The sequence below is a fragment of the Diadema setosum genome, chromosome 7 (assembly GCF_964275005.1).
Source record: "Diadema setosum chromosome 7, eeDiaSeto1, whole genome shotgun sequence".
In the NCBI taxonomy this organism is placed as follows: domain Eukaryota; kingdom Metazoa; phylum Echinodermata; class Echinoidea; order Diadematoida; family Diadematidae; genus Diadema; species Diadema setosum.
In genome coordinates this window covers 27,006,835-27,032,755 of record NC_092691.1, presented here as the reverse complement: position 1 = coordinate 27,032,755, position 25,921 = coordinate 27,006,835, and the positions used below count along the sequence as shown (strand labels likewise).

The 25,921-nt window shown below is 39.6% G+C and overlaps 2 protein-coding genes across 2 annotated transcripts; one reads left to right on the top strand and one right to left on the bottom strand.

Annotated features, from left to right (window-relative positions):
• Positions 1–325: 325 nt before the first annotated feature.
• LOC140230495 (NAD-capped RNA hydrolase NUDT12-like) lies at positions 326–3,863 on the bottom strand. The gene is made up of 4 exons (XM_072310649.1): positions 3,649–3,863; positions 2,088–2,779; positions 1,532–1,693; positions 326–648 (listed from the first exon to the last, which is right to left on the bottom strand). Exons 1-4 carry the CDS (start codon positions 3,861–3,863, stop codon positions 326–328), a joined length of 1,392 nt encoding a protein of 463 aa, XP_072166750.1.
• A 2,654-nt stretch (positions 3,864–6,517) lies between these two features.
• Positions 6,518–25,777, top strand: LOC140230496 (elongation factor-like GTPase 1). The gene is made up of 18 exons (XM_072310650.1): positions 6,518–6,616; positions 7,462–7,620; positions 9,274–9,404; positions 9,803–9,997; positions 10,944–11,149; positions 12,426–12,549; positions 13,199–13,278; positions 13,760–13,896; positions 14,718–14,840; positions 15,227–15,326; positions 15,881–16,008; positions 17,119–17,309; positions 18,048–18,186; positions 19,060–19,191; positions 20,107–20,254; positions 21,212–22,449; positions 23,251–23,435; positions 24,034–25,777. The coding sequence occupies exons 1-18, from the start codon at positions 6,526–6,528 to the stop codon at positions 24,220–24,222; spliced, it is 3,696 nt and encodes a 1,231-aa protein (XP_072166751.1). The 5' UTR covers positions 6,518–6,525; the 3' UTR covers positions 24,223–25,777.
• Positions 25,778–25,921: the final 144 nt, after the last annotated feature.

Here is a 25,921-nt window from a genome sequence, read left to right as displayed (position 1 = left end):
TCCCCCACCCTTCCTTTCATTCAATCTTGTAGAGAGGAGAGCAAGCACAAGAATAACTACAGTTTCTGGTTTCATTACATGGCTGTATACATTCATTACAAAGAGGCTGGCTTACTGCTTGCAGTGTGACAAGAACTGACAAATGACGTCTTAAAAAAAATAATCTCATGATAATACTTGCTGTACAAATTCTACAAATTTCAAAGACTGAATGTACATAAATCAGTACGAAATTTGGCTCGGCCAAGGAATGATTAAAAGTATTTTGTCAAAATCTAATTTCTATCATACTTTATCTCGGCATAAATGATTTAATGCAATAAATCTATAAACTGGGAGCCATTCTCGCCCAGTGTTTGATCAACTGGTGGGCAATGGCGTTACCAGGGGGGACGAACATGCCTGACCCCGCTCCCAGGTTCGAGGTCGCTCCCAGCATCTCGACGACCTCGTGGCGCGTGAACCACCGCGCATCTTCCAGTTCCTCCATATCCACGGTGATCTTGGAGGAGACCGCCTGGGCGATGCATCCGATCATGAGCTGGGAGGGCATCGGCCAGGGCTGGGAGGAGTGGTACTGGACCTTGCCCACAATGATCCCACTCTCCTCCTTCACCTCTCGTCTCACCGCATCCTCTATCGTCTCCCCTAGATACCAGCCGGAGTGGGCGGAGCCAAGCATCAGGTGGAAATGTGAATGGGAACATGAATTGAGGAGAAAGTACAATATCAGACGATGGAGGAAAGACTAACAATTATGAATAAGGCAAAAATGATGCAGCAATATTACAAGACACTGAAATATTAAAACCAACGTGATTGAAAAGTTGGCTCAACTAATATTGTACATCTACACTATCATGTTGTAGAGTTTAAAGAATAATAATATGATTTAGTCTTAGTTGGAGATCATGAATAACTGCAAGCTAATACAATGTACAATGTTACTGTAACAGAATATTTCACACACTCAAAGAACCCCTTTCTCTTCCCTAATGACTGCTTTCCATAAATGACAACAGTGGAAAGCCAGAGTTCATAAACCCCTTATTCTGCAGCAATGCTAACCTCATTTTTCACAGATTTGGGTTCTACCATGACAAAAACTATATGATAATTTCTATATGTTGTTTAAGCAGAACACTACCTCGCGCACTTCCTTTGTAGTTGGTATACATTGTATGAGGATTTATGGCATCAATGCAATCATCACTTCTGGCTCTTCAGTGTGTACTGTTAAAGGGATATTACTGTACATAGACAGGTGACACTACATCTTAGGACTTAGGGTTAGGGTTAGGGTTGCGATACAAACTGTAGGGTTTTAGGTTCAGTTTGACATGAGGTTTAGGGCTGGGTTATGTTTGTGGGTAGAATCTAAGTTTGGTTTGCCATGCAGATACATTATTTCACAGGAGCAAGTGTCAGAGGTGCAAATGTCATGGAACCACACAGACACAAATACATTTACCCATAAACTGAATTACAGGAGGAATGGACAAGGCTCAGCTAAGAATTTCACAAATTGTACCTGGTTCCATGAAACCAGCAAGACACGAATACATCTTTCCAGGAAAGCCCTTCTTTCTGCCAAGGAGAACACTCTTGCCGTCTTCGGACACTACAAGCATGATCGCCACAGGATCCAGTCGTGGGTAGCAAGTGTTGTGTACTCCTTTGAGGCTTCGACACCCTGGGGATTTCAGGAAATGTCGGCAAATCAAAATACAACACTGTGCTATCTCCAATACTGTACAAGGCAAGAAGTTTGGGGATGTTTTGCAATTAATAACTAGATGACTGAGTTCAGCACCAATAGCATTCACTTCTGCAGGACTTTTTTTTTCAAGTTTAAGGCATGGGTATTGGAAGTGAAGAATTCAAAATTTTCAGCATCTGATAATCTAAACATAATGCAAATTCATTGGCCAATCACTCCTTTATACATTCTTAAATAATTTCTTAAATTCATATACATTCTTTGGTAATTCAAATATGTCTTATGTATATCTCTCAATCAGTTAATATGCTTAAATTACAGATCACCTCAATACGTGTCTATTCAAAATGAATAATAAATAGTTCACCCTCTATGGTGCATATCCTCTTGTATCCTGCATCTGCCATCGTTGTCTTGGCCCCACAGGTTGGGCAGAACTTGTAGCGGTCGTGCCAGGCCAGCATGGACCTCCCCTGAGCGATAATACCAGCATCCTCCTCTCTTAGCGTCATGAGCGCCAATCTGTTCCTCCTAGATAAGGCCTCAGCCTCTGGCTTCACTTCCTGCATCTTTTCCTCCGGTATACTCGTCACATCCAGGGCAAACCACGCCCCTTCTTCCTGCTGGCCCTCTCCTCCATTTTGCTCCTGCTTTGGAGAGGCCTTCAGACTCTGGTGCACTGGTCCCACACCTAAGAAGACAGTGGAAGATTCCGCCTCATTCAAAGCAAAGGAGATCTCCCCATATGTGTATGCAGCAAGGGCATACTGGAACGATCCATCACTGCTCTCAGAAGGGGTGACGTAAGGGTTCAGGTCTCGGTAGAGCACATAGGTGGTGGTGGGATCTCTCATGGCGTCGTCCAGCCACTGTCGGTCAGTACGTCGGTGGCTCTGCCGATCCAGAGGATTGACACCAAAGAAATTGACCACATCCTTCTCAGCGGCCTTCTTGGCCTGTGGATCACTCCGCAAGAGACTGACCACTGAAGAGTGGTCCCAAAACTCAGCAATGTCCAGAGAGTTTTGCCCTGATTTGTTGCGGAGAAGTGGATCGCACCTGCATACATTAAGCAATTCACGCACACAAATAATGCATACACATCAAAACGAGCAATGTAATACTTGGCTGGAGGGATTACAGCATATACATGATCCTTTGATACCAGGGATGTGATGTCAAAAGGGCAGATCTATGCTAAAAGCATCTCCTATACAAGAAACACCAAAAGTTTGGTAATAATTACTCCTTTCCCCTTCAGGATATTTGCATGGATAAATGAGATAAGAGTAGATAGTGCAAGTTGCTGCTTTGTCAGGATCAACTTCTGCTTTTAATACATGTACCTACTCGTGCATTGTTGGGGACACTGTTTATATTTTTATTGCTCTCTTTCTTTCCTTCAACTTGAAGAATCTATGCTCAACAAAAGAAAACACTGAAGTCCATCAATGGTAAATCTACTATGAAGAGGAGGCCAAAAGATGTAATTTTCAAGTACCCAGTATTACAGTGGCAATGAAACGGTCAGACTTTCTTGGCATTTTTCTGATTTTTCTGATTTTTTTTTTTTTTTGCAGGTGCTTTTGATCTGAACAAGAAAAGAACAAAACTTTTGGCTCACCTCAAATCTTATATGGAAGAATGACTCATACATATAACTGAAATATTGCCTTTTCCTCTTACCAGAACAAAAACAAAAATAATTTCAATCTTATGAGTGTATAATTATACAATTTACACATTAGTCAAATTCTCATTCACAGTGACTCTATTTGCACTCCAAAAGACCTTTGGCTGTACGTCCTTTATAGCACAGGAAAATTGAACTGTGGACAGTGCTAAGCAAGACAAATAAACAAAACAAACAAATGAAAATTAAAAAAGATACTACCTTTCCTGTTTACACAATCTGACCATTCACTCACCCACAGTCTAACAGGAGCTTGACCACGTCGGCATGGCCATTGCGGGAGGCGAGCATTATGGCCGTCCAGCCCTGCTCGTTCCGCTCATCGAGACCGGTCTTCAGAGCCTTGAGCATGCGGGCGACCTTGGCACTGTCGCCCTGTGCAGCACCGCTCTGGAGCTGGCTGAGGATTTGCTCTCTGGGAGAGGTGGCGTCCCTGACCGTGGGATCCATCTTGGTTTGGTCCTGTAGCTGAATTTATTGAAGGCTGGCCCTCTAATCTGATCTTGATCCACCTGGAAACCAGAATATTATGAATGAGACACAGATCATCATCAGTCTTCTAAATGTGGACTATGAGCTGCCACAGTGTGAAGAACGAAGTTATGATTTCCCTTTGATCAATAACTGTGCATTCGATAAAAATGATCAGGAGCAAATATTTGTAGAGTGCTATTACAGAAGTGTATAAATGACATATATGTTTTTTCCAAGAATATAAGTTTATAGATTAGTGCTGGGTGTGTGTTATGGCACTATCATGTAAATTAATGAGGTATTCCACTGTCGTTCCTTTTCCTACAAATACTATTTCTGGACAGAATTGTCTTTTGTTTTATATATTTCAATAGGTGAAATTAAATGAATAAACATGCAAAAGTGACTTTATATTAGTGTTTAAATGAATTGCTCAGAAAGATGGCAGCATCAAACATCAACATCAAAGCCAAGAAGGCACAACACCATGAACATATACCAACAGGGCGCAGGGCTGCCAACACTGGAAACTAGTTGAGAGTGAGACTCCCATGGGCCAATGCTATATAAATTTAGGAGTCAAAATGAGTGAGATCAATAGAAATGCATGTAAATGAAATAAAGTTTTAGAGTGAGAAAGGACCAAAATGCGTGAGTCTCACGCTCAATGCGTGAGATCAATGCGTGAGAGTTGGCAGCCCTGAGACCACATCTATGTCTACAGGGAATTCTTCTGTGCATCCTTCGAAAAACTGACAAGTGCTTGAATAATTCAGCCAATACAATGAGATACATGTAGGCCAGTGACACATAACAAATACAAAACATTGCAAACTACAAAAATAAAATCCTTGCATTGTCTTTGTTTGCTCGGGGCTATTAACCATTACATAGCAATAGCTGGGATAACCAAGAAATGTCTTTAATTGTTTACAATTAGTTATACTACTAAAACTTGTTGGCTAGTTGTCAGGCACGCTTACAATATCTCTCTAGCCTACTTGCATTCAATGCTGCACAACACACACAATTCGCTGTGCAGTGGGCACCTAGCTCTAGCTCACTGTGCTACAAATCCACAGCTGATTTTTTATGGTCAATAAGACAATATTTACTTTGTAAATTGTGCAAAATCATGCCATGATCACGGCGATGATAATTATAAATACGTCATATAGGCGGACGACAACAGAAGCTTACCTACTAATCAGTAGTAATTGGGGATCGCGTTCATTAAATATGTAATATCACAGATTGGAGGGCTTACCTTCAATATTTTGTCTGTCTATCTCCCATTCCCCAACCTTGATCACACATTCAATTGACGAGGGTTTGCAACCACTTATTTACATGTATTGGCGTATTGCGTAAGAGTTGCAACGCCGAGACTGATAGCCTTAGCATAAGGGTGATATTATTTTCCTGTGTAGGTGGTAACATTACGGCTGCTATACCGCATTCATTCTTTCGAAAAACAACTAAAAAGAGTCTAGCAAACACGTACAAAATCTTGCACCACCGGCACTGCATTTGGGTGCCGTGCATGCACGGACTGAAGGAAAAGACACTGGCATCAGAGTTCCGTCCTGTCAAGAAGCCAAGCAAGGTGTTTGTTCTGGGAAACGTAAGTTTATACCGATATGATAGTAATGTCAGGTGAACTTGAGGCATTTCATATTCAATGTCATATTTCTCTGGCAGCTACTACGAACCGAACCGCTTGCACTGACTAACGTTAGTGTGCAGCTATAATCACCAGCTGTCTATGTTAAAGGGTGTGTACAGTTCTGGTCGAGGTGTAGATTTAGCTTTTAACATTTTGCGAGATATTCAGAAACCACTCTATGAGATGTCAAAGAGCATGCAGTTCTAAGGGGTATCAAAAGTTTATTCGATGAAAATCGGTTTTGAAATGGCTGAGATATGCAAAAACAAGGTGAAACAAAGAGATCCTAATAAAGTTGGGGCATGTCGCCTTTTATTATTATCACTTTTTTGGATATCTCAGCCATTTGAAAACCAATTTTCATCAAATAAACGTTGAATCCTTCTTAAAATTACATGCTCTTTCATATTTCATAAGAGGTTTTTCATTATCTCACTTAGGAATGTTCAAAACATGAATCCCTACCTCAACCAGTACTGTACAGTCCCTTTAACGTTACACTGTAAATTTAAATCAGATAGAAGTCTAGTCCCAGAAATGTAATATAATGTTGGATGCATGTTGTTATTGTAGGCTATAAAATTTGCTCTAAAAGTTTATGGTTCACTTTTAAAATAGGCACTACACAATAACCGATATAGACACTATGGAAAAATGAATGCATTTGTGCGCTTTACGGTTGCTCTCACCGTCTACGACTATTAATTGGTCCGTAGTAAATTTAATTGGGGTCGCTGCTGTGATTACGGTTGCTCTAATTCTAACGCCCTTCCCTGCGCTATGAAGAGATTGAGAATCAAGTAAACTTGATACTAGACAAACTTGCAGAAGAATGCATCTTATAGTTAGTGAAATGAGATTTGTTATGTGCTTTGTCTCTGACCATATGACCCAGGTTCCTTATGAGGTCCGGACCTTCCCTATAATACACACACCACTCACTGCACTGGCTGCTGAAGGAATACACCAACCATGAGAACTGTTCCTGTTCAAAAGTTGGCTGAATTGCAGAAGAATGCAGATAGAATCAGGAACATATGCATATTAGCTCATGTTGACCATGGTAAGAAAACATGTTTTTCAAATATGTATGGTCAGAAATTTCTTGTTTAAATTACAGTCTTTAGACAGCAGTGTATTCCTGAAGAAGTTTCATTTTCACAGATGTTCTATGATGTCTGTACAGTTAAAAATATATATATATATATAGTATGTGCAACCTCACAAAACCCAAGCACAGTTTTCATCTTTTCCTGAAAGACAACCGGAGTGCATTTTCTACCTCTGAAGTATATAAAGCTATGTCTGTGTTTTCTCAGACAATATTTAACAATGCTTCTTTAAATGTAAAGTTTTGACGTCAGCAATTTATTCCTTGTTTGCACAGAGTGAAAATTCTAGTATGCTACTTGTCAGAACACTTATCCAGAAAAGTATACTTTATTTATTACTTGTAATTTCGAGATAGGGGGATTACAGTGATCAAGATTAACCAATAGGAGGTGCAAACTTTACCAGGGATCTCAACAACTCTACAGTAACTGAACAATACTCTATTACAGTTCTCATTTCATAGTTCTGAATGTCAACTGAAACCTTGCGAATGGAATGGTGTTCACTTATAAATCAATGACAGACAATCAACTATGACTACAATTCACTAGATGTGATAACAATAATATCACAAGTGTGATGTGCTCAAGGGATATGAGGGATTGTTGGGAACCTTTTAGGGCCACCCCTGTTATATAGTTTTGCTTGGGGCTCATGTAGTAATGGCTGATTCAACACGACATTATGACTATAACATGTCAATACCAATTTGGGCCTTCTCATAGGTAAGAGATAACCAGAGAGATTATAGAAGAGAGTCTTTTTCATCTCTGTCATTATTCACCATCCATCCAGGCAAGACTACGCTGGCTGATGCACTTGTCTCCAGCAATGGCATCATCTCCTCCAGAATGGCGGGCAAACTCCGCTACATGGACAGCAGGGAGGATGAACAGCTACGGGGCATCACAATGAAGTCTAGTGCCATCTCTCTTCTTTACAGCCACAGAGAGGGTAATTCTAAGATACATGTTCTCATGCCTTCAAAAGAGGGTTTTTTTTTTGGGGGGGGGGGGGGAGGGAGGAGAGGGGGGCTTTTATGGCTAATATCAGATATTTTTGAGCAGCAGAAACAAGAGGGTGATGGTCAACAAGTAATGAATTTTCAGTAATTCATTACCAACAATGAGAATTTAAATGCGACAAGGACATGATGTGTTTATTTTTTAGTGTTTCACTTTGCCATTTGCTAATATATAGGTAGTAATTCGGGAGGCTGGCTTAATCTGTCCAGCACTTCATAGTAGCTTAAATATGTGTAATATCTAAAATGGGGTTATCATGGATCATATCACAATGATGAGCTGTTTGGCATCATGATTGCCATCCTCGATATCACTGGTTTAACAGAATTGGCTGTGACAGGATACTACTTGGAACCTCTGTCCATCATATACACAGAATCAGAAGAGCAGTTCGCATCACAACTGTCATATTTCAAAATTTCCTGACATTACGTAAAATTCTTCACTATATTGGTGCTCTTCTGGTAGCGGCGAATCTCACGAAGTGCGACTGTGCCGGGCCTATAGCGATGAGGTTTCTTCACTCCTGGTACTTTTCTTCTCAAATTTCTGACCTTCCCCAAGCACTCCAAGGCACGTTTTATAGAGCTTTTGGCAATATAGTGAAGAATTTTACGTAATGTCAGGAAATTTTGAAATATGACAGTTGTGATGCGAACTGACTTTCAAAAATTTATATTCCTTACTGTATTGTGTTTGCTAAAAAGGAGCCAGTGTGTTGATAAAGTAAGGGAGTCACTATGGGCATTTGGCTGCTGTTAAGAAAAATGAAGTCACCTTGAAGGGATTGGAATTCCCTGTAATCATATAAAATTGTGCTTTTGACCCTCCTGCCTGTACCCACTCTGTTACTGTAAAACCAGAAAGTTTTGTGTATGCATGAAACTTTTGCAAATTTTGTGAGGAGCCAAGATTCGTGAAAGTAAAATGCACATGAAAGTTTTGTCTACACAATGCACTGAATGCCAGTTGGCATTTCGTGGAAGTTTCATACCGCGAAAAGGGCTGTTGGCTTCAATAAGCCAGTTCACAGTTAGCTCATGGGCACATTGGTACAAATGACCTTTCTTTTTTCTCAATTGGTTAGGCACTTCACTTGTTTTCAAAGCAGCATGATGCATAAGCATGCTCACAATTTATGGAATTCACGTCCAAACAAAGAATGAACTTACGCAGAGCAGGTGACAAGAATGGTCTGCCAAATAACACTTTGGCAGGCATTCATTTTATTGTTTTGTGTTGAATGCATAAACAAACTTTTTTTTACCAACATTGCTAAATACCAGGCTTGTTGTCAGGTGGATGTGCTAGTAAGCACCATTTATAAGGGTTACATGAATAATCATTACATCAGGGATGCTTATCTCAGTGAATTCAAAAAACCAACATGCCTGATTGTACAAATAACCTTTTTCTGCTCATGCACAAAGTGGAACTGTAAACTGGCTTATTATGACAAAAGTTTCACGAATGCATTTGTATCTGCTTTACTGCACCTTTCTTCCCCAGAAGCTTGTAATGATCATTATATTGAGAGAGATAAAGAGAGACTGCTTTGATTTCTGTCCGTTAACATTTTCAGGTGAGGACTATCTTGTGAACGTCATCGACTCCCCTGGCCACGTGGACTTCTCCAGCGAAGTGTCCACAGCCGTAAGACTCTGTGAGGGTGCTCTTGTGGTGGTAGATGTTGTCGAAGGAGTTTCTCCTCAGGTAAGAATATGTTGGGTATATTGTGTGGATGTGAAGGTGACAGAGCTTCTGGAAATTATCTCCTATAGTTGCATATCATCGCTGGGGTGTATTGGTAATGTTTATGTTTGTACATATTTATTTATGCTGGAGAAACCCTAGTTTATTCGAATGAAGATATATGTATAGGAATCACTTCATGACCGAAATAATTCAAATTGAGAATTTGTTTTAGATGGGTTTCTGTTTCAAAATCTGATTTTCTATTATTTGGAAATTTCTTATGAACAATACTAATTACTATTATTACTTGTAAATATATGTGGCACTGTACAACGTGTACATCTATATAATTATATGAATCTGAAGTCCACGTGAAGCTTCATGCATGATTACTTTTCTGTACCATGCTCTGTCAGACCCATGTAGTCTTGCGTCAAGCCTGGCTGGAGCATATCAAACCCTGCCTGGTGCTGAACAAGATTGACCGCCTCATCACCGAGCTGAAGTACACACCCATGGAGGCCCATCTCCACCTCCAGCAGGTCTTGGAGCAGGTCAATGCCGTGGTGGGAAACCTCTATGCCACCGATGTCCTCGAGAAAACCTCTGCTGTAAGTGTATTTATTTCATCCCTTTGTATAGTACTACCACTGTTTTAGCCCATCCAGTGCCAAGGCCTAGTCAAATTACTGCATTTCCTCATTGTTTGTCATTGTGGGTAAGTTCTTCTCTTCTGTAGAAGTTGATTTTCATCAATACAGGGATTGAATCGTCTCTTGGTGATAGGAATCTTAACTATAAATGTAAACCATGGCCTGAGTGTTGATAAAAGAGGGAGAAAGAGAAAAAAAGAAAAGCAGCAGTAGCACAGATACATATTTCTCCTTTCCTAGCTCGAGTAGTAATAGAGCTTGTTTTCTGTTGCATGAAGGTGCCATAGAACATCATTTTTAAACTGGTGTGCTGGGATGTTGGCCAAAATAAAATAAAATAAGATTTGCATTCAGTCTAACTTGGCCTCAGAATAATTTGTAGGAGCCTTAGTGGGTCTCGGGTTTAAAAAGGTTGAGAAGCACAGCCATGGAAGATAGAGAATATATTGTTTCAGCTGGTTTGGTTTAAAGTCACCATTATTTATCTATGAAAGTGGAAAGGTGCTTCACAAGTGATTGAGTTTTAAGAAGGGAATGAACAGGTCAAAATGATGAGAGGAATCTGCGCAAAGAAAGAAACTCTGTAGCAGGAAGGAAACTGCCACAAGTGTTTTCATGAAATATCAAAAACTTGTTGGAGGAAGACATGCAAGGTAAAAAATAAAAGTGAAATACAGACACATACACAATCACTTGCACAGACACTTGCACAACTTTGATATAGTTATACATAAACATAAACACAGTGTAAACACTAAAATGAACACCGACATAAACACAAACACAGATAAGATGCAAACAAAAAGGCAAGGCAAACACTAATACAACACACACACAAGCACTTGAGGTACAAACATGTATGCACTCTCACTAATTACTGTCTTGTGTGTTATCTGATGCACAGAAAACCAATGACAACGCAGCCACTGAAGATCGACAGAAAGAAGCTCAAGGAGGAGGAGGAGGAGGAGGAGGAAGAGAAGGAGGAGATGGAGAACAGGTGTATGACTGGAGTGATGGACTGGAAGACACTGATGACTCCCACATCTACTTCTCACCAGACCAGGATAATGTCATCTTTGCCAGCGCCTATGATGGATGGGGATTCAGGTACCTTACAGCATGGACCTCCTACACAATATGGATTATGAACGGAGGTTTTTCTTTGATCCCATCATCACTACTGCCACCTGATTATGTGCATCTTAATGAGTACATTCAGGTGCTTGGATAATGGCGATTGTGCAATCGTGCATCGTCACTATTAAACAAAAGAACCATTTCCCTCATTTCCCTCACTGCGGTCTTGTTTCACTGATGTGCCTTTTCAGACGGAAATTGTCTTTGAATGAATACAGATGATGAGGAGCAGCAAAACCTGAGAACATTTCAAATTTTGTGTCAAAAGATGGATAATTGCTGACTCTGGAATAAGCTGGAGAAAAGTGAAATATTGAGATCACAAATTACAATCATTCTGCCAGAATGTTAGCTTTCTTTTAAAAACTGCCTGCTTCTCCCAAGCGAAATTGTTTGAGGCATGATTTCCTAACATACACCACAACTGCACATTCACTTTACTTGATTTTTGTGAGTTATTTTCTTCTGCGCATATAGATTTAGATTTCTCGAATCTCCGTCTCGTTCTTCTCCCGGCTTGCTGGCAGCAACGATCATAGGGATCATTCAAAAAAGCAGTGAAGCATGTAAAAAATGTCTTTGTGACTTTTTGATATGTATAGGTGCATGAATTAATTAACGATACGATGAATGTCCATGTGTGTAGTAGGTCCATGCTTACACAAACAGGATTATTTGGAAACATTGCGATGCACCAGCCTCTCCCAACTCAATGCATATTTTGCTGATGGTGTTTGCAGAGAAAACATGCATAATGTATTTTCATGTAGACATGAATGCATATTTTAAATGATTAGCACATGTTTTGGTGTGATGTGATACAAAGTGTGTAGCTGGTATGATGTTAAAATGAATAATCTTTTATACAATTTGATGTGTCATTGGACAATGCTTTAAGATGATAAAAGCTCAGAGGTGAGCAATAATAACTGTACAGACAGAAAGGAAATTGAGTACTGTATTTGATGTTTGGAATTGATGAAATATTATGCAGGAGTGCAGCACAGCATAGAGGAAAGCACTATTAACCCATTGAGGATGAGTCCCGAGTATACTCAGGCAGGTGCCTATTGGAAATGCGTGTCATAGCAAAATCAAACCGTCCTCAACGGGTTAAATCGAATTGATTGGTATCAGACAGAGTAACATAATGCATTGCTTGTAGTCTTGTGCAAACTCAGCTTCATTGTTGGCAGTGCTCCAATGTATTTTGAATGACATTTTCCTCCTACCTTTTTTTCCACAGCATCAACCATTTTGCTGAGCTCTATGCCAGTAAATTAGGGGTGAGGGCAGACATTCTTCGCAAGACACTGTGGGGGGACTTCTACCTACATACCAAATCGAAAAGGATCATGAAAGGGGCTCAGGTATGCTTGTATTTATATTTTAATCTTCATTTTTGTTGTTTATTGGTAATGCAGTTCATGGCTAATTCTTTAGCATGAAATAATTTCAAAACTGAGAATTTAGAGAAAACTAATTTGTGCCACTGTTAATCCGTTGAAGACTGTTTAAATTTGCTTCAACCCGCATTTCTCATAGATGCTTGCCCGAGTATACTCAGGACTCATCCTCAACAGGTTAAGGAGTATACCTAAAACAGCCAAAGAGTGTTATTCATCAATCACCTTTTTTTTTTTTCTTAAATTTTATATGTATTATATAGAATGTAGTGTGTTGCAGAGCAGCACTTATCAAATAAAAAAAAAAAGAAAAAAAAAAAGAATTGGGGCACAATATTAATGATGTCAATATGATTTCAGCTTATAAAGACAGGGGTGATTTATATAAGAGAAAATAACTGTGTATGAATTGTTTACGTATAATGTTTATAAACTACTTCGGTTTTTCAAGTGGTGTTAAACTGTCTTTGAATTATTGTTTGTACCAGGAAAATGAAAAGATGAAAATACTACTGAAGTCTAAAGTTGCTAGTCTTTTCATTTGCAAACTTGTTCCTGCATGGAAATTATTCTTTGTTGTTTATAGGTGCATTTTTACCTTTTTTTTCCCCAGGCAAAGGCCAAGAAACCTCTATTTGTACAATTTGTTTTGGAGAACATCTGGTCCCTGTACGACACAGTTTTCGTCAGAAAGTGAGTTTTTTATTCTTATTATTATTACATACCTGTGATTTAGGTATCCACATTTTTAAAAGTTTTTATTCAAAGATGTGAAGTATGAAGGCAAGAGAGACATCTGAAGTGGCACAAGTTCACATTGTGATCTCATGTTGCAAGAATTTTCTTTTTTTTTTTTTGATGTCACACATGATTGAAAGAATAAAGAATGCCTTTGCTTGCTGTTGATTGCTTGATGCTCACAACGTGATACCATGTATTCAAAGCTCACTTGCTGTTTGTCTAGAGATCTGGGCCCTTTTGTATGACAAGATGCAATTAAACATAAGTCAGGTATCAGCCAATCAGAACTGAGTATTCAGAGATTTGTGTTTAATTTTTTAACTTACATCTGATCTCAACTTTTGTCAATTCTTTTCTCAATTATTGTGACATGCTAGACTGCAGTGGTTCATTCAGTTGATTTTCTCATTCCCCCCCCCCCCCATTTCATCAGAGACAAAGAGAAGATGGAGAAGATTGTAAAGTCACTGGGGTTGAAGGTTGCCAGCCGTGACCTCCGACACAACGACCCCAAGATCCACCTGCAGGCCATCTGCCACCAGTGGCTGCCTGTCTCCAGTGCTGTCCTCTGTATCCTCTTGAATTCATCCTCTTTCTGCAGAGTGCAGAAACATTAATCTCATTTGTTTGAACTGATTTTAACCCTTTCTGTCCCAGGGACCTCGGACAGTGTATACAGTTTTCTCTATCAGTCAGCACTCAACGTACACAAAGGGTTGAAGACAGCAACACATAAAAGATTGATGATTGTGTTATGTGTATGCAAATTTGCATGTTATATGAGAAGACCACCCCATGGCCTTTTTCTTTTTGATATCTATATATCAGTATCACTTCAATTTCTTTGCCACTTGCTTGAAGGGCCAAGCCTACATGTTTTCTTAATGTTCGTAGCAAGAATGAGATATAAGAGGACCTTTTGGAACCTGTAAGATTAAAAATAAAAATATGAGGATGCAAACTTGTGCCCATCTTTGTAGAGTTCATTTGCCAAAAGCCAGTGCACGGGAACATTGACTTACACCCAATGCTCACAACCTCTCACTGAGAAACTTGCAAATGTGAACTACCATGCCTTTATAAATAGTTGCGTGTAGACAATTCTGACAGATCAGACTCAGTCAGTAAAAAGCTGGTTACAAGAGTTTAATCATCATAGTGAAGTGATTCATGCTGTTAAGCCTCCCAATACATGAGAAAATGTCCTAGCAATAAAAGGTAACTACTGGTAAGCCATAAAACCGTTCACTATTCTTGAACTTCTCAGGACGGAATAGGGATTGTGGGGGGGGGGGGGCACATAAATGACTACAATGTAAGCTATCTTCAGGCCAGCATTTGATAATGAGAACACTATTGACTTGACTGAAGTTGTCCACCACTTTTGCCAGCTATGGTATGCGAGAAGCTCCCAAGCCCAACCAGTGTTGGCGAGGAGCGGATTGAAAAGCTGATGTGTAGCAGTGGTCAGAGGTTCGACTCACTCCACCCCGAGTCACAGAGGCTGAAAGAAGGTTCGTTCAGCACCCCTATCCATGTGCTCTCACAGTGGCTATACAGTATATTCTCAAGTTCCTTTATACAAGGAATGCAGTAGATGAGATAGATGATGTTTGCTGAAGAGTTCCGGCATTGATTTGAAGCAAGCTCTTGACGTAATTGCAGATGGCCAGAATGACATCAAACATGTTCAGTAACCATAAAGTGTCAGAAATATAGCTTCCTTCTACTGTGATACATGATGGAAAAGAAGTTTTGGTGTTTTTTCATGCATATGTTTGTTTGTTTGTGTGTGTGTGTTTTTCTTATGACAGTCGAGATTCACCCAAGTATGAAGGTACACTATGATTAGACGTCCATAGCCATGGTTATCTTTTTCTCTTTACCTTGTTATCTGCAGCATTTCAAAAATCTGACTCGGATCCAGAGGCACCTGTGATCGTCTATGTTTCCAAGATGGTAGCTGTTGAGAACCGGTTGCTGCCTCAAAACAGACCAAGGTCATGGCTTTCACATTTCTGCATGAATTGAACATCTTTACCAAGTGCTCACATCATAAGTAGATAGATGCACCAAGAGTGTTTTCATTTATATACTGTTCATTGTGACCCCCCCCCCCCCACAAAAAAAAACAAAAAAAAAAAAACAAAGGTTAACTACATAAGAATGTTTTTATGCCTCAGCCACAAAGTGGTGCTGGAGGCATTATGTTTCATTCATGCTTCAGAAGTTCCATTTCCAAAGAATTTTCAATGTTTGAAAACACTGACTAAGTTGTTGCAGTGTGTGGTGATAAAACTTTGTAAAACTTGAAACAACTCAAAATCCGTTTAGATTTTAACAGATAACCTGCAACTGCAATTAGTGGAAGGTCTTGACTTGAATAACCCACTTGTTGAAGAAACTCATAATGATGAAGCTTGGTCGATGATTAAAACGAAAATGTTAGGATGTACCGTTTTACTGACCTTATAAACTGGTGGACAACTTCACACAGTTTGATGGATTTTCTGAAGCTTTTACCTTGAAGATGTTGGATCGTTTGTGATCACAGGCCACTTACTGATGCAGAAATTCAACGTAGAAGGGAGGAGGCAAGGAGGAGGCATGCAGAGAGAAGAGCAGCTGCTGAGGAAGGAGGAGGAGAGAAGGGAAATGTTACCAGCTCCACATCAACTCCAAGTATGTGCAATTTGTATGTGTCTGTATCATGAGTGTGGCAGGCATAACATTACAACATTGTCTGTATACAGAGTAACTTCAAAAGTATTTACATAAGTTTGTCAAAGTTATGTGATGTATGAGAATGATAAAGTCCCAGGTTTCTTTGTGTATGCAGCAATGCACAAACTATTTCACCCGTAATTTCACCGATCATGGTATGATGGTGAAAAAAAGGATACTGCAGTTAACTGATTTAATGGTGGAAAGAAATGTGTAAAAGGGTTAATAGGAGATTAGTCTTAATCTCAATTTCAGTTGCTCATGATGTTATTTGAAAGTTATAATGAGCAATTGTCTTTTTCAGTATCCAGATGAGATAGTCCAGAGCTGTTAACTTAATTTGCTCTGTGACTTTTGATGATGGTCACTATTAACATACGTCTTCAAATATGTCAGCTTGATACAGTATTGTGAAATTTGTGTGAAGTCATGTCAGTTAAAATTGATATCACATTTTAATTTGTTTACTTTTTTTACTGCAAATAAAACCATTGTTTGCCTTGTCAAGCATAATTGAGAAGTTCTGCATTTAAAGCTCTTTATGCTTCATGTATTGTAACTTTCACAGATGTATTAATATGGCATATCAGCATCGCTTTTCATAAATTCAAAGGAGTTGGGAGTAAGTGCTTAAAGGGACTGTACAGTACTGGTTGAGGTGAGGATATTGAGAAACCACTCTATGAGATGTCAAAGAGCATACAATTCTAAGGGAATTTGAAAGTTTATTTGATGAAAATCGGTTTTGAAATGACTGAGATATCCAAAAACAAAGTGAAACAAAGAGATCCTAATCAAAGTTGTGGCGTGTCGCATTTTATTATTATTGCTTTTTTGGATATCTCAGCCATTTGAAAACCAATTTTCATCAAATATACGTTCAATCCTTCTTTAAATTACATGCTCTTTCAGATTTTATAAGAGGTTTCTCATTATCTCACCAAAAATGTTATAAACCTGAATCCTCACCTTAAACAGTACTGTACAGTCCCTTTCAAGTCATTGGAAAAGGTGTATAATGCAGTAAATTACACAGTCGCAGTGATTTCTCTGTCGTTGTTGTTAAAGAAGATACACCTGAATCAGCAGAGTCAACTGTGATCCTCAGTAGAGACTCGGGATCAGACACCAAGTCACCGGCCAGCGAGTCTGGGGAGACATTCCTGGCATTTGCCCGGGTCTTCAGCGGGACAATCCGCAAGGGACAGAAGCTGTACGTTCTGGGGCCCAGGCATGATCCCCAGAAGGCTCTGACTGAGGTATGTGTCCATTGCATATTTGGTTGTATCCCTCTATATTGTTGTTGTTGCAAAGGGAGGTTTGCTGTTGAAGTTGGCATTCCAATGCTCTTACACACTGAGCTATTCCTTTTACTACATGTTCATGCCATCCTTGGGATTTTGTTTGAAATGAATTACAGTGTGAGGCAGTTGGATGTGATGAAATACAATCCAGCTAGGCATTTGATTCATCTTTTTGACTGTGACAAAAGCCACAGTCAAAAAGATCTCGGTTGAGATGGGGCTTTGGGTTTCGAACATTTTTTGATGATGATTTTTTTTTAAGATAATGAGAAACCTCTTCTGAAATATGAAAGAGCATATTATAATTCTATGAGCAATTCAAAGTTCATTTGATGAAGTTTGGCTGTGAAAAGGTTGAGATAGCCAATACAAAGCAATCTTAATAAAAGGTTTGACCCACCTTTCATTAGAATCGCTTTGTTTTACTTTATTTTTTGATATCTCGGCCATTTCAAAACCGATTGTCATCAAAAAAACTTTGAATTCTCTTACAGTTGAATGCTTATAACATTTCATAAAGTGGTTTCTAAGTATATCGCAAAAAGTTAAAAAGCTGAATCCTCACCTCAACCAATACTATACAATCCCTACAACCCACTGATAAAAGGGACATATTTTGGCTGAAACACTACCGTTGTCCTTCATTAATGTCCCAAAATGATAACTGAATTTCTCTCATTTTGGCACTACCAGATGTCAGAGAATGGGGGTCAGCTTCCAGAAAACTCAGAGTGCCGTAAGCACATTGCAGAGTTCACTGTCGACAGTCTCTACCTCCTGATGGGCAGAGAGCTGGAGCTTTTGGAGGAAATCCCAGCAGGAAATATTCTAGGTGGGCGTCTGTGTGTGTCTATGTCTGTTTGTTTGTCTGCCTGTCTTTGTTTCTCCATAAATTTGTTCGTTAGTTTTTACGCCAGTCTATAAACTATACTTTGTAGCGACTTACAGGAATACATTTAGTTAGATTTAATATATTTTTCTCTAATTATCATCTTTTGATTATTATTTGACAGCAAGATTTATATTCTGTGTAACCAAGAGCAGGCCACAGTCAGGTTAGGATTACATGAAGAGATATGCATCTGTTGAAATGTGAAATTTGTTGTTACTACAGCAACAAATGGTGCTCACTACTGATAAGATGTTGCCTAGTGAAGGCCATCGTTACCGCCAGTAAAGTGTGTTGCACATATGAATAATATGCTTTGTGAAACAGAGCTCTGATCCGTACCACCCACATAATACTTCATAAGTAAAAGTTACTTAATTTTACAAAATATGCATCTTGTAGCAATTAGACAATGAACTACTCTCATTCATTTGTTGTGATGGTGTGTATGATGATGTGTTGTGACAATCACAACAAATGAAAGAAAGTGAAAGTTACTTTATTTTACACAATATGCCTCTTGTAGCAATGAGACAGTGAACAACTTTCATTCATTTGTTGTGGTGATGATGACGATTATGACCATTATCATTAGCACAAGTAGAAGTAGTAGTGGTCATCGTTATCATCATTGCCATAGTTGTACAAAATTGTAGTAGTAGTAGTAGTAGTAGTAGTAGTAGTAGTAGTAGTAGTAGTAGTGGTAGTAGTGGTAGTAGTGGTAGTAGTGGTAGTAGTGGTAGTGTCATTGTCATCATCATCGTTGCCATTTTCAGTATCATTATCAAATTTATTATTATTCTTTCACATATAAAGGCATTGGAGGACTTGAAGATATTGTGCTGAAGTCAGCCACCATTTCCAGCACCATAGCCTGCCCAGCCTTCACAGACATGACCTTTGCAGCCCCTCCTATTGTCAGGGTAGCTGTGGAACCTAGGCATTTAGGTGAGCGATGTAACTATGAGAACTGTTGTTTGGAGATGAGAATTTAAACCAGGTACACAACTTAACAAAATCTCTAGAACAATCTCCCTGGCATTTTGTGATTGTTTATTAATACAAAAGACATCAAATATGTTTTACACAAGAAAAATTGAACAAAAAGAAAAAAGCTATCCCTTTAAGAAAAAAGACTTGAAAGCTAAATATCCGGTCTGATATTTCTTCAGTTTCATCACACAAACAATTACTACTCCCAATCAAGTATACCATGAAATGATTTCAGTTTCATTGTGTGTGCTTCTATAGTACTGTCGCATGTTTATTTGCTGACCTATTAAACTACAAGCTGTTTGAAATGTACAATTTGATTATGATCACTATACCTTGGGGATTCAAAGATACAGATTTTGATGCACTATTTTCACTTTGTCATTTTTATTTTTATTTTTAAATGTTTCTCTGTATAGGCCTGCCTTCATTTCTAAAACTTTAAAACAGTACATGAATGTAGATGACTTGTTTGTATGCTCCATCATTATATTCTGTACATGATCGATAGATGATTTTATCTGCTTCCTGAGGTGATAAATGACCTCATTTTTATCCATCAAAATGTGGAGAAAATGTCATGTTAGGACTCAAGTTTGCCATTTTGATCTTTATTATTCAAGCATACCAGATGGGAATGATGCAAGTTCAATTTCTGTTCACAGTTTGAGGTCAGCATTTAGGAGGAGTGAAGAGTTTATCTAGGTGCTGATATGTTTCGATTGCTGGAACTAGGAATTGTATAGTGTTTTGTTTGTTTGTTTGTTTTTAAATCTCTCTCCCTGTAGCATATGTCGTGAATAGTTATGATAATTATTTTCCTGTATTTGTGTGTGTGTGTGTGTGTGTGTGTGTGTTTTAATCTTGTAGCTGACATGCAGACCCTGATTCAAGGCATGAAACTGCTGAACCAAGCAGATCCCTGTGTAGAAGTCTTCCTGCAGGAGACTGGTGAACATGTTATCGTCGCAGCTGGAGAGGTCCATCTAGAAAGATGTCTGGATGACTTGAGAAAGAGGTGGGTACTCACCAGTCTCTCACAGCTTGAATGATATACTGTAAAAGAATACAATGGTAGATGGAATCCAAGCCTACTCAAAATACAGCTCAATCAAAATATTGAGATCAATGATAAATACCAGGATTGAGATAGATATTTGTGCTTGTCCATGAACTTTTGATCATAAACCTTTATCGCTCCCTCCCTCGCCGGAATCGTTCTTTATGATGAACTCCATCATATCCTACAAAATAAATGACATAGAGTAAGAATCGTTCTTTAAAATGTACTCCATCATATACTACAAAATAAATGACATAGAGTAAATAACCCTGTTTGCAGCAGGCCTTATACAGGGTACCTATTTGTGGCAGAGGCCGTTTCATTCATTGATGAAAAGGCCCAATCAGGGGCCCGTTTCATAAAACTTCTCATCAGTGACAAGTTGTCATAGATGTGACAAGCTACTGAAATCCTTGCATCTGATTGGCTGAGAGCAAATTTTCATGAAACGGGCCCCAGGTGTCACTTCCCATACCTGTGTTCTGAAGTGGCACTAAGCAGCACACATGATGTTCATTAGTTGTTATATTGATGAATGAAAATGCCCCTGCCAGAAAAAGGCACCCTGCCGCAAACAGGGCTGTTTGCTCTAAGTCTACTTGTAAATGAGTTTGCTGTTTCCATCCATTTCTTTGTAGGTGGTTCATAGAGTTTATTCATCCTATTCCATGACTCCATGTAGGTTCCCTTGCATATTCTTTTGATTTCAAATGTAAATATGTCATACTCCAGACTCATTTAAGTGCAGTCTGCAACTTTGATTATGATGGAAAGTTCATTATGTATACATGAGATTTTAAAATCCTTTGTACTATTGCTTCATCTGTAGATGTGTGTCACAAATGTAAAAATTTGAAAACCTATAAACTAGGTAAATAAAGATTAAAAACTTTATTTTGCTTCTCCCCAAAGGTTTGCCAAGATCGAGATAACAGTATCTCCTCCCATCATTCCGTTTCGAGAGACCATCATTCCCCGTCCCAAAGTGGACATGGTCAATGAGGTCATCGACGATGTCAACCAGATTCATCGGAAAATATCCTCACTGGACATCGACGACGAGGGCATCCAAATCTTCAAGAACGGTCTCCTGGAGATTAAGACGGCAGACAAGGCGTGTCTCTTCCACATCAGGGCAGTGCCTCTGCCGGAGGCGGTGACAGCCATTCTGGAGGAAAACCCGGAACTCATCCGGATTCTGGATCACCACGTGGCATCCACTCTCTCCAGGAAGCAGGGCGACCAGACGAAGGATACGTCCCTCGCCGAGACGACTGTGTCAAGTCTACTGGAGCTGAAATCAAAGCTGGAAGCTGCCTTCCAGGAGGCGGGGAAGAAGTGGAAGGGTTGCCTAGAGAGGATATGGGCGTTCGGCCCTCGCAGATGCGGTCCCAACATCCTGGTGAACAAGACGGAGGACTACTGCCGAATGTCCATGTGGAGCTGCCTGGATGAAGGCAACGCTCCAGAGGACTGCGCCCTCCGCGAGTTTGACAACAGCATCGTGAGCGGCTTCCAGCTGGCCACCCTGGCGGGTCCCATCTCGGAGGAACCGATGATGGGTGTGTGCTTTGTGATTGAAAAGTGGGAAATGGATTCAAGTATAGCCAGGAGTGGATGGTCGGAAACCAAAGCTGCTAAGAGAACTAGAAATGCAGAAAGCAATGTCAATTCAGTAGGTACCTCAGAATTACAGGGTGTTGGAAATACAGACTCCAAAATGGGTGGCTCTAAAGATAGTGCACAATCCAGTTATGACAGAAATTCTTGTGACATTCAGAACAACTCCATGGTAGGCGGAGATGATACAGGTCTATCCAGGAGTGATGAGAGGATAGAGTCTCATGGAATTGAGATTTCGGAGAGGCAGCCTGCATCTCCTCTTACAAGCCCCACCCTCTGCTCTGCAACCATCGGGTCACCACCTATTGGGTCTCCGCCCATCGGTTCCCCGCCCTTCGGCTGCCCCATCCCCCTGAGCCCGGGGATCCAGGATCAGCAGCAGACCAGTTCCTGGGTGTATGGTCCTCTCTCGGGTCAGGTCATCTCCACAGCAAAGGAGGGCTGCCGTATTGCCTTCCAGACCCAGCCGCAGAGGCTAATGGCTGCCATGTACAAGTGTGATATCCAAGCCACAGCTGAGGTTCTTGGTAAGCAAGAATTACCTTAAAAGTGGAAATTTTCATGCACCTTGTGTGACCAGAAACTAGGGCAAAAATAAAAGCAAGCAAATATTTTTGCTTGTTTTTTATCACACTATATCATGCTATGATCCTGCAAAATTAAAAACACAAAATTCATCTTACCTGGCCAAAGGAGAAAATACTCCTGTGAAGATTTCCTCTTTCACTTGTACAGGACTTCTCAATGACGTTACCCTGTATCAGACCACATAGGCCGCTACAATTAGCAATTCAAAGGAGATCTGTTTAGACATTCTGTTTATTTACCATTACAAGGTACATTTCACATTGTTTCATAGAAGAGCTGTCATATAATTTGATTGGTCTCACTCACAGACTGTTCTTGTATCCTGAACTGTCCTTTCTCTGCGACACATTTAATGCTGCAATTGGGATCAAGAAGGGTTAAGCGAACGTTGTATCTATATACAGTATGATGGTGTCCTTAATTTGTTTCTCTTTTATCTTTGATTCATCCAATGTTGTTATTTAGCCCCTGCATGCAATCTGATGATGTCCTTACAATGTCTTTTCTTAGATTCATGTGGATATTGCTTCGTAGTGTGATCTGTACCTACATGTAAAAAAAGAGGAGCCACTGATGAACACATGCTCTTGCATTGTTTGATCATTTTGGGCTGCTACTTTTTTTTTAAATGCAAGCCGCTGTAAGCTAAAGCTCTTCCTCAGTGCATAGAGGTATACCTGGTGTATATCCACGTCTACCTGATGCTCTGACATTGTAATCCACGGTTTAACTCTCGGCAGGGCGCATGTATGGAGTGGTCTCCAAGCGCAACGGCCGCATCCTCCGCGAGGAGATGAGGGAAGGGTCAGACGTCTTCGAGATCACGGCCGTGCTGCCGGTGGCGGAGAGCTTCGGATTCGCCGAGGAGATCAGGAAGCGGACCAGTGGTCTGGCCAGTCCCCAGCTATTCTTCAGCCACTGGGAGGTAAAATACCTAAAAAATCAATGCACTACACACTGCTGTCATGGCAGCCAATGCCAATTCAGCCTATGACTTATTTTTTGTTTTGTTTTGTTTTACTATATTTGCATTGATAATAATACTATAATAAGAATGATAATGATGATTATATATATTAAATATTAAATATTCAAAAACATGTTATTACAATTTTGAACAGTAATCAAATTCTGAATGACATCATTTCAATCCATGAACTTGTCCCATGATTACATATTCTATATCTTCAATGAATTGGTCATGCAAAGTGCGATCCTGCTGTCTGAGTGTAACACTGAGATTACTGGTGTAGTGTGTGTGATAAGCTCTGATGTTGTAATGCTAACTGCACTGCTGAGCTCATTGTTGCAACGAACTTTTCTTCTATATAGCAGTAAGAATTACTTTCACCCATTTTTTTTTTAGTAACCCTTAGTGCAGTGCTAAATAAAGAATTCAGCAAAATAGCAGGTTTCTATTTCATACCCCATGGTACCAAAAATGGCATGATGTGGTGCTTGTTACATATCATGGTAATAAACATGTGATCATCTTGTTCTTTTACCCCCCTGACTGCTCCCAGGTAGTGCCAAGTGACCCCTACTGGGAGCCATCCACTGAGGAGGAGCTCTTACATTTTGGGGAGAAAGCCGACTACGAGAACCAGGCTAGGAAGTACATGAACAGCGTGCGCCGCCGAAAGGGGCTGCACGTGGAGGAGAAGATCGTGGAGCATGCAGAGAAGCAGCGAACTCTCAGCAAGAACAAATAGCGACCTCTATTGTTGTTGTACATACAACAAGTGCAATTACATATAAATGTTTGTCAGGTGGCCTACAACATGTGGATGCAGGCGTGGGAAGACTCCCTAGGAAAGGAATTAGACAAAAGAGACTAAACATCACAGTCAACCTTGTGTGTAAGTGGAAGATTCCACTAGGGCAAAGCTGTATGAAAGTCATGACTGTATCCAGAATGACGGTTTTGGTGGGAAACAAGTGTAAACATCACTTCACTAGAAGCCTTTGTTTCTCATACCAACAGATTTCACTAATGTGAGGTTAAATGCAAGTTTTTATTCCATAAATTGTGCTAAGCTTCATGCAACCTTACATTTGTCAATATGGGTACATGAATTTAGAAGCTGTGATATATTATTGAGATATGCAATCTCAGGATATATTTTTGGTATTGGAACATGAGAACTTTAAACAGTGATTTAAGTAGCAGACGTACAGTATCTGCATGTTATGTCAACCACACCAGTTAAGGTTAGTGCATATGAATAGCGCAACATTCTCCCATGTTTTTATCTGATTAACTTATGAAGCACATATTTGTTCCAGGCAAGTACATCATGTTAGAGTGAACATTGGAATATTGTTTGCGAAAGGTTAAAAGTATCATGAAAATCAAACCAATGATACCAAAGTTTCAGATATTTACCCCCTCACAATAGAACAATAAAGCAAAGGTGGTTATAGGAGCAACCACATGATGTCATTAACTCACTAAACATCCAGTAACCTGTACCAAAATCTTGTTATTTATCTTTACATGAAATCAATAAGAATAAGTTGCATCCTTTACATCAAGTTATTGAAGTCTTGTAATAACCATGCAAAGATGGATATCAGGGAGAACATGCTTGTAGGTCAAACATATAATTATCATTTAGTTTTGTGCTTAAACCAAGAGAAGAATTTTGGAATGATAGCATCATTTCCTCTGCCAATACACATATATGTGTGTGGTTTTAACTAATAGCACTATTTAGTATAGGCGTGTGAAACTTTAAATTTCGTAGACTTCCCTACCTTTTTTTTTTTTTTGAACAGATTTGACTGAAACTTACACCATTTTGATCATCTGATTGTACTCTATTCATTATAATCAATATGAATCTGACGCAGATTTTGCATTTTAAAGCACAGGGTAACCTATGTGGGTATAACAAAGGTTTGGTATGATGAAAACCTCTTCCAAAGAAAGATATTGGTAGAGCCCCATTCTCACAGAGCAGTGTGCAGTGAGAACTTAATGTGCTCATCGTGAGCCATATTTAAGTTGAGATATGGTCAAGCATATTCTGAGGATGAGTCCATTACAATTGTAGCAGAGTTGATAAATTGAAAGTTACTAGTATCAGCACAATGCCTTTCCATAGCTTTGACTTCAGACATGTGTGAAAAGTAGACAGTTGCACCAGGGCAAACATTACTTTTGGGCAAGTAACAACTCTGTTTTGTGGCAAAAGTATGATGTATGAACATGAACATGTTGTGTGTGTTTGTTAATGCCATGTAAAATAAATACACACTATCCTTCCCATCAACCCCTTGCACCACTCTGTTTTATTAACAGCCAGCTTTACATCTGCGACGCGAACGCTAGGACGACGCCTCCTCCCAGGTGGGACAATGGAAACAGCTCTCTAGCGCATGTGCAGAACACCATTTTTTGTCAAATAG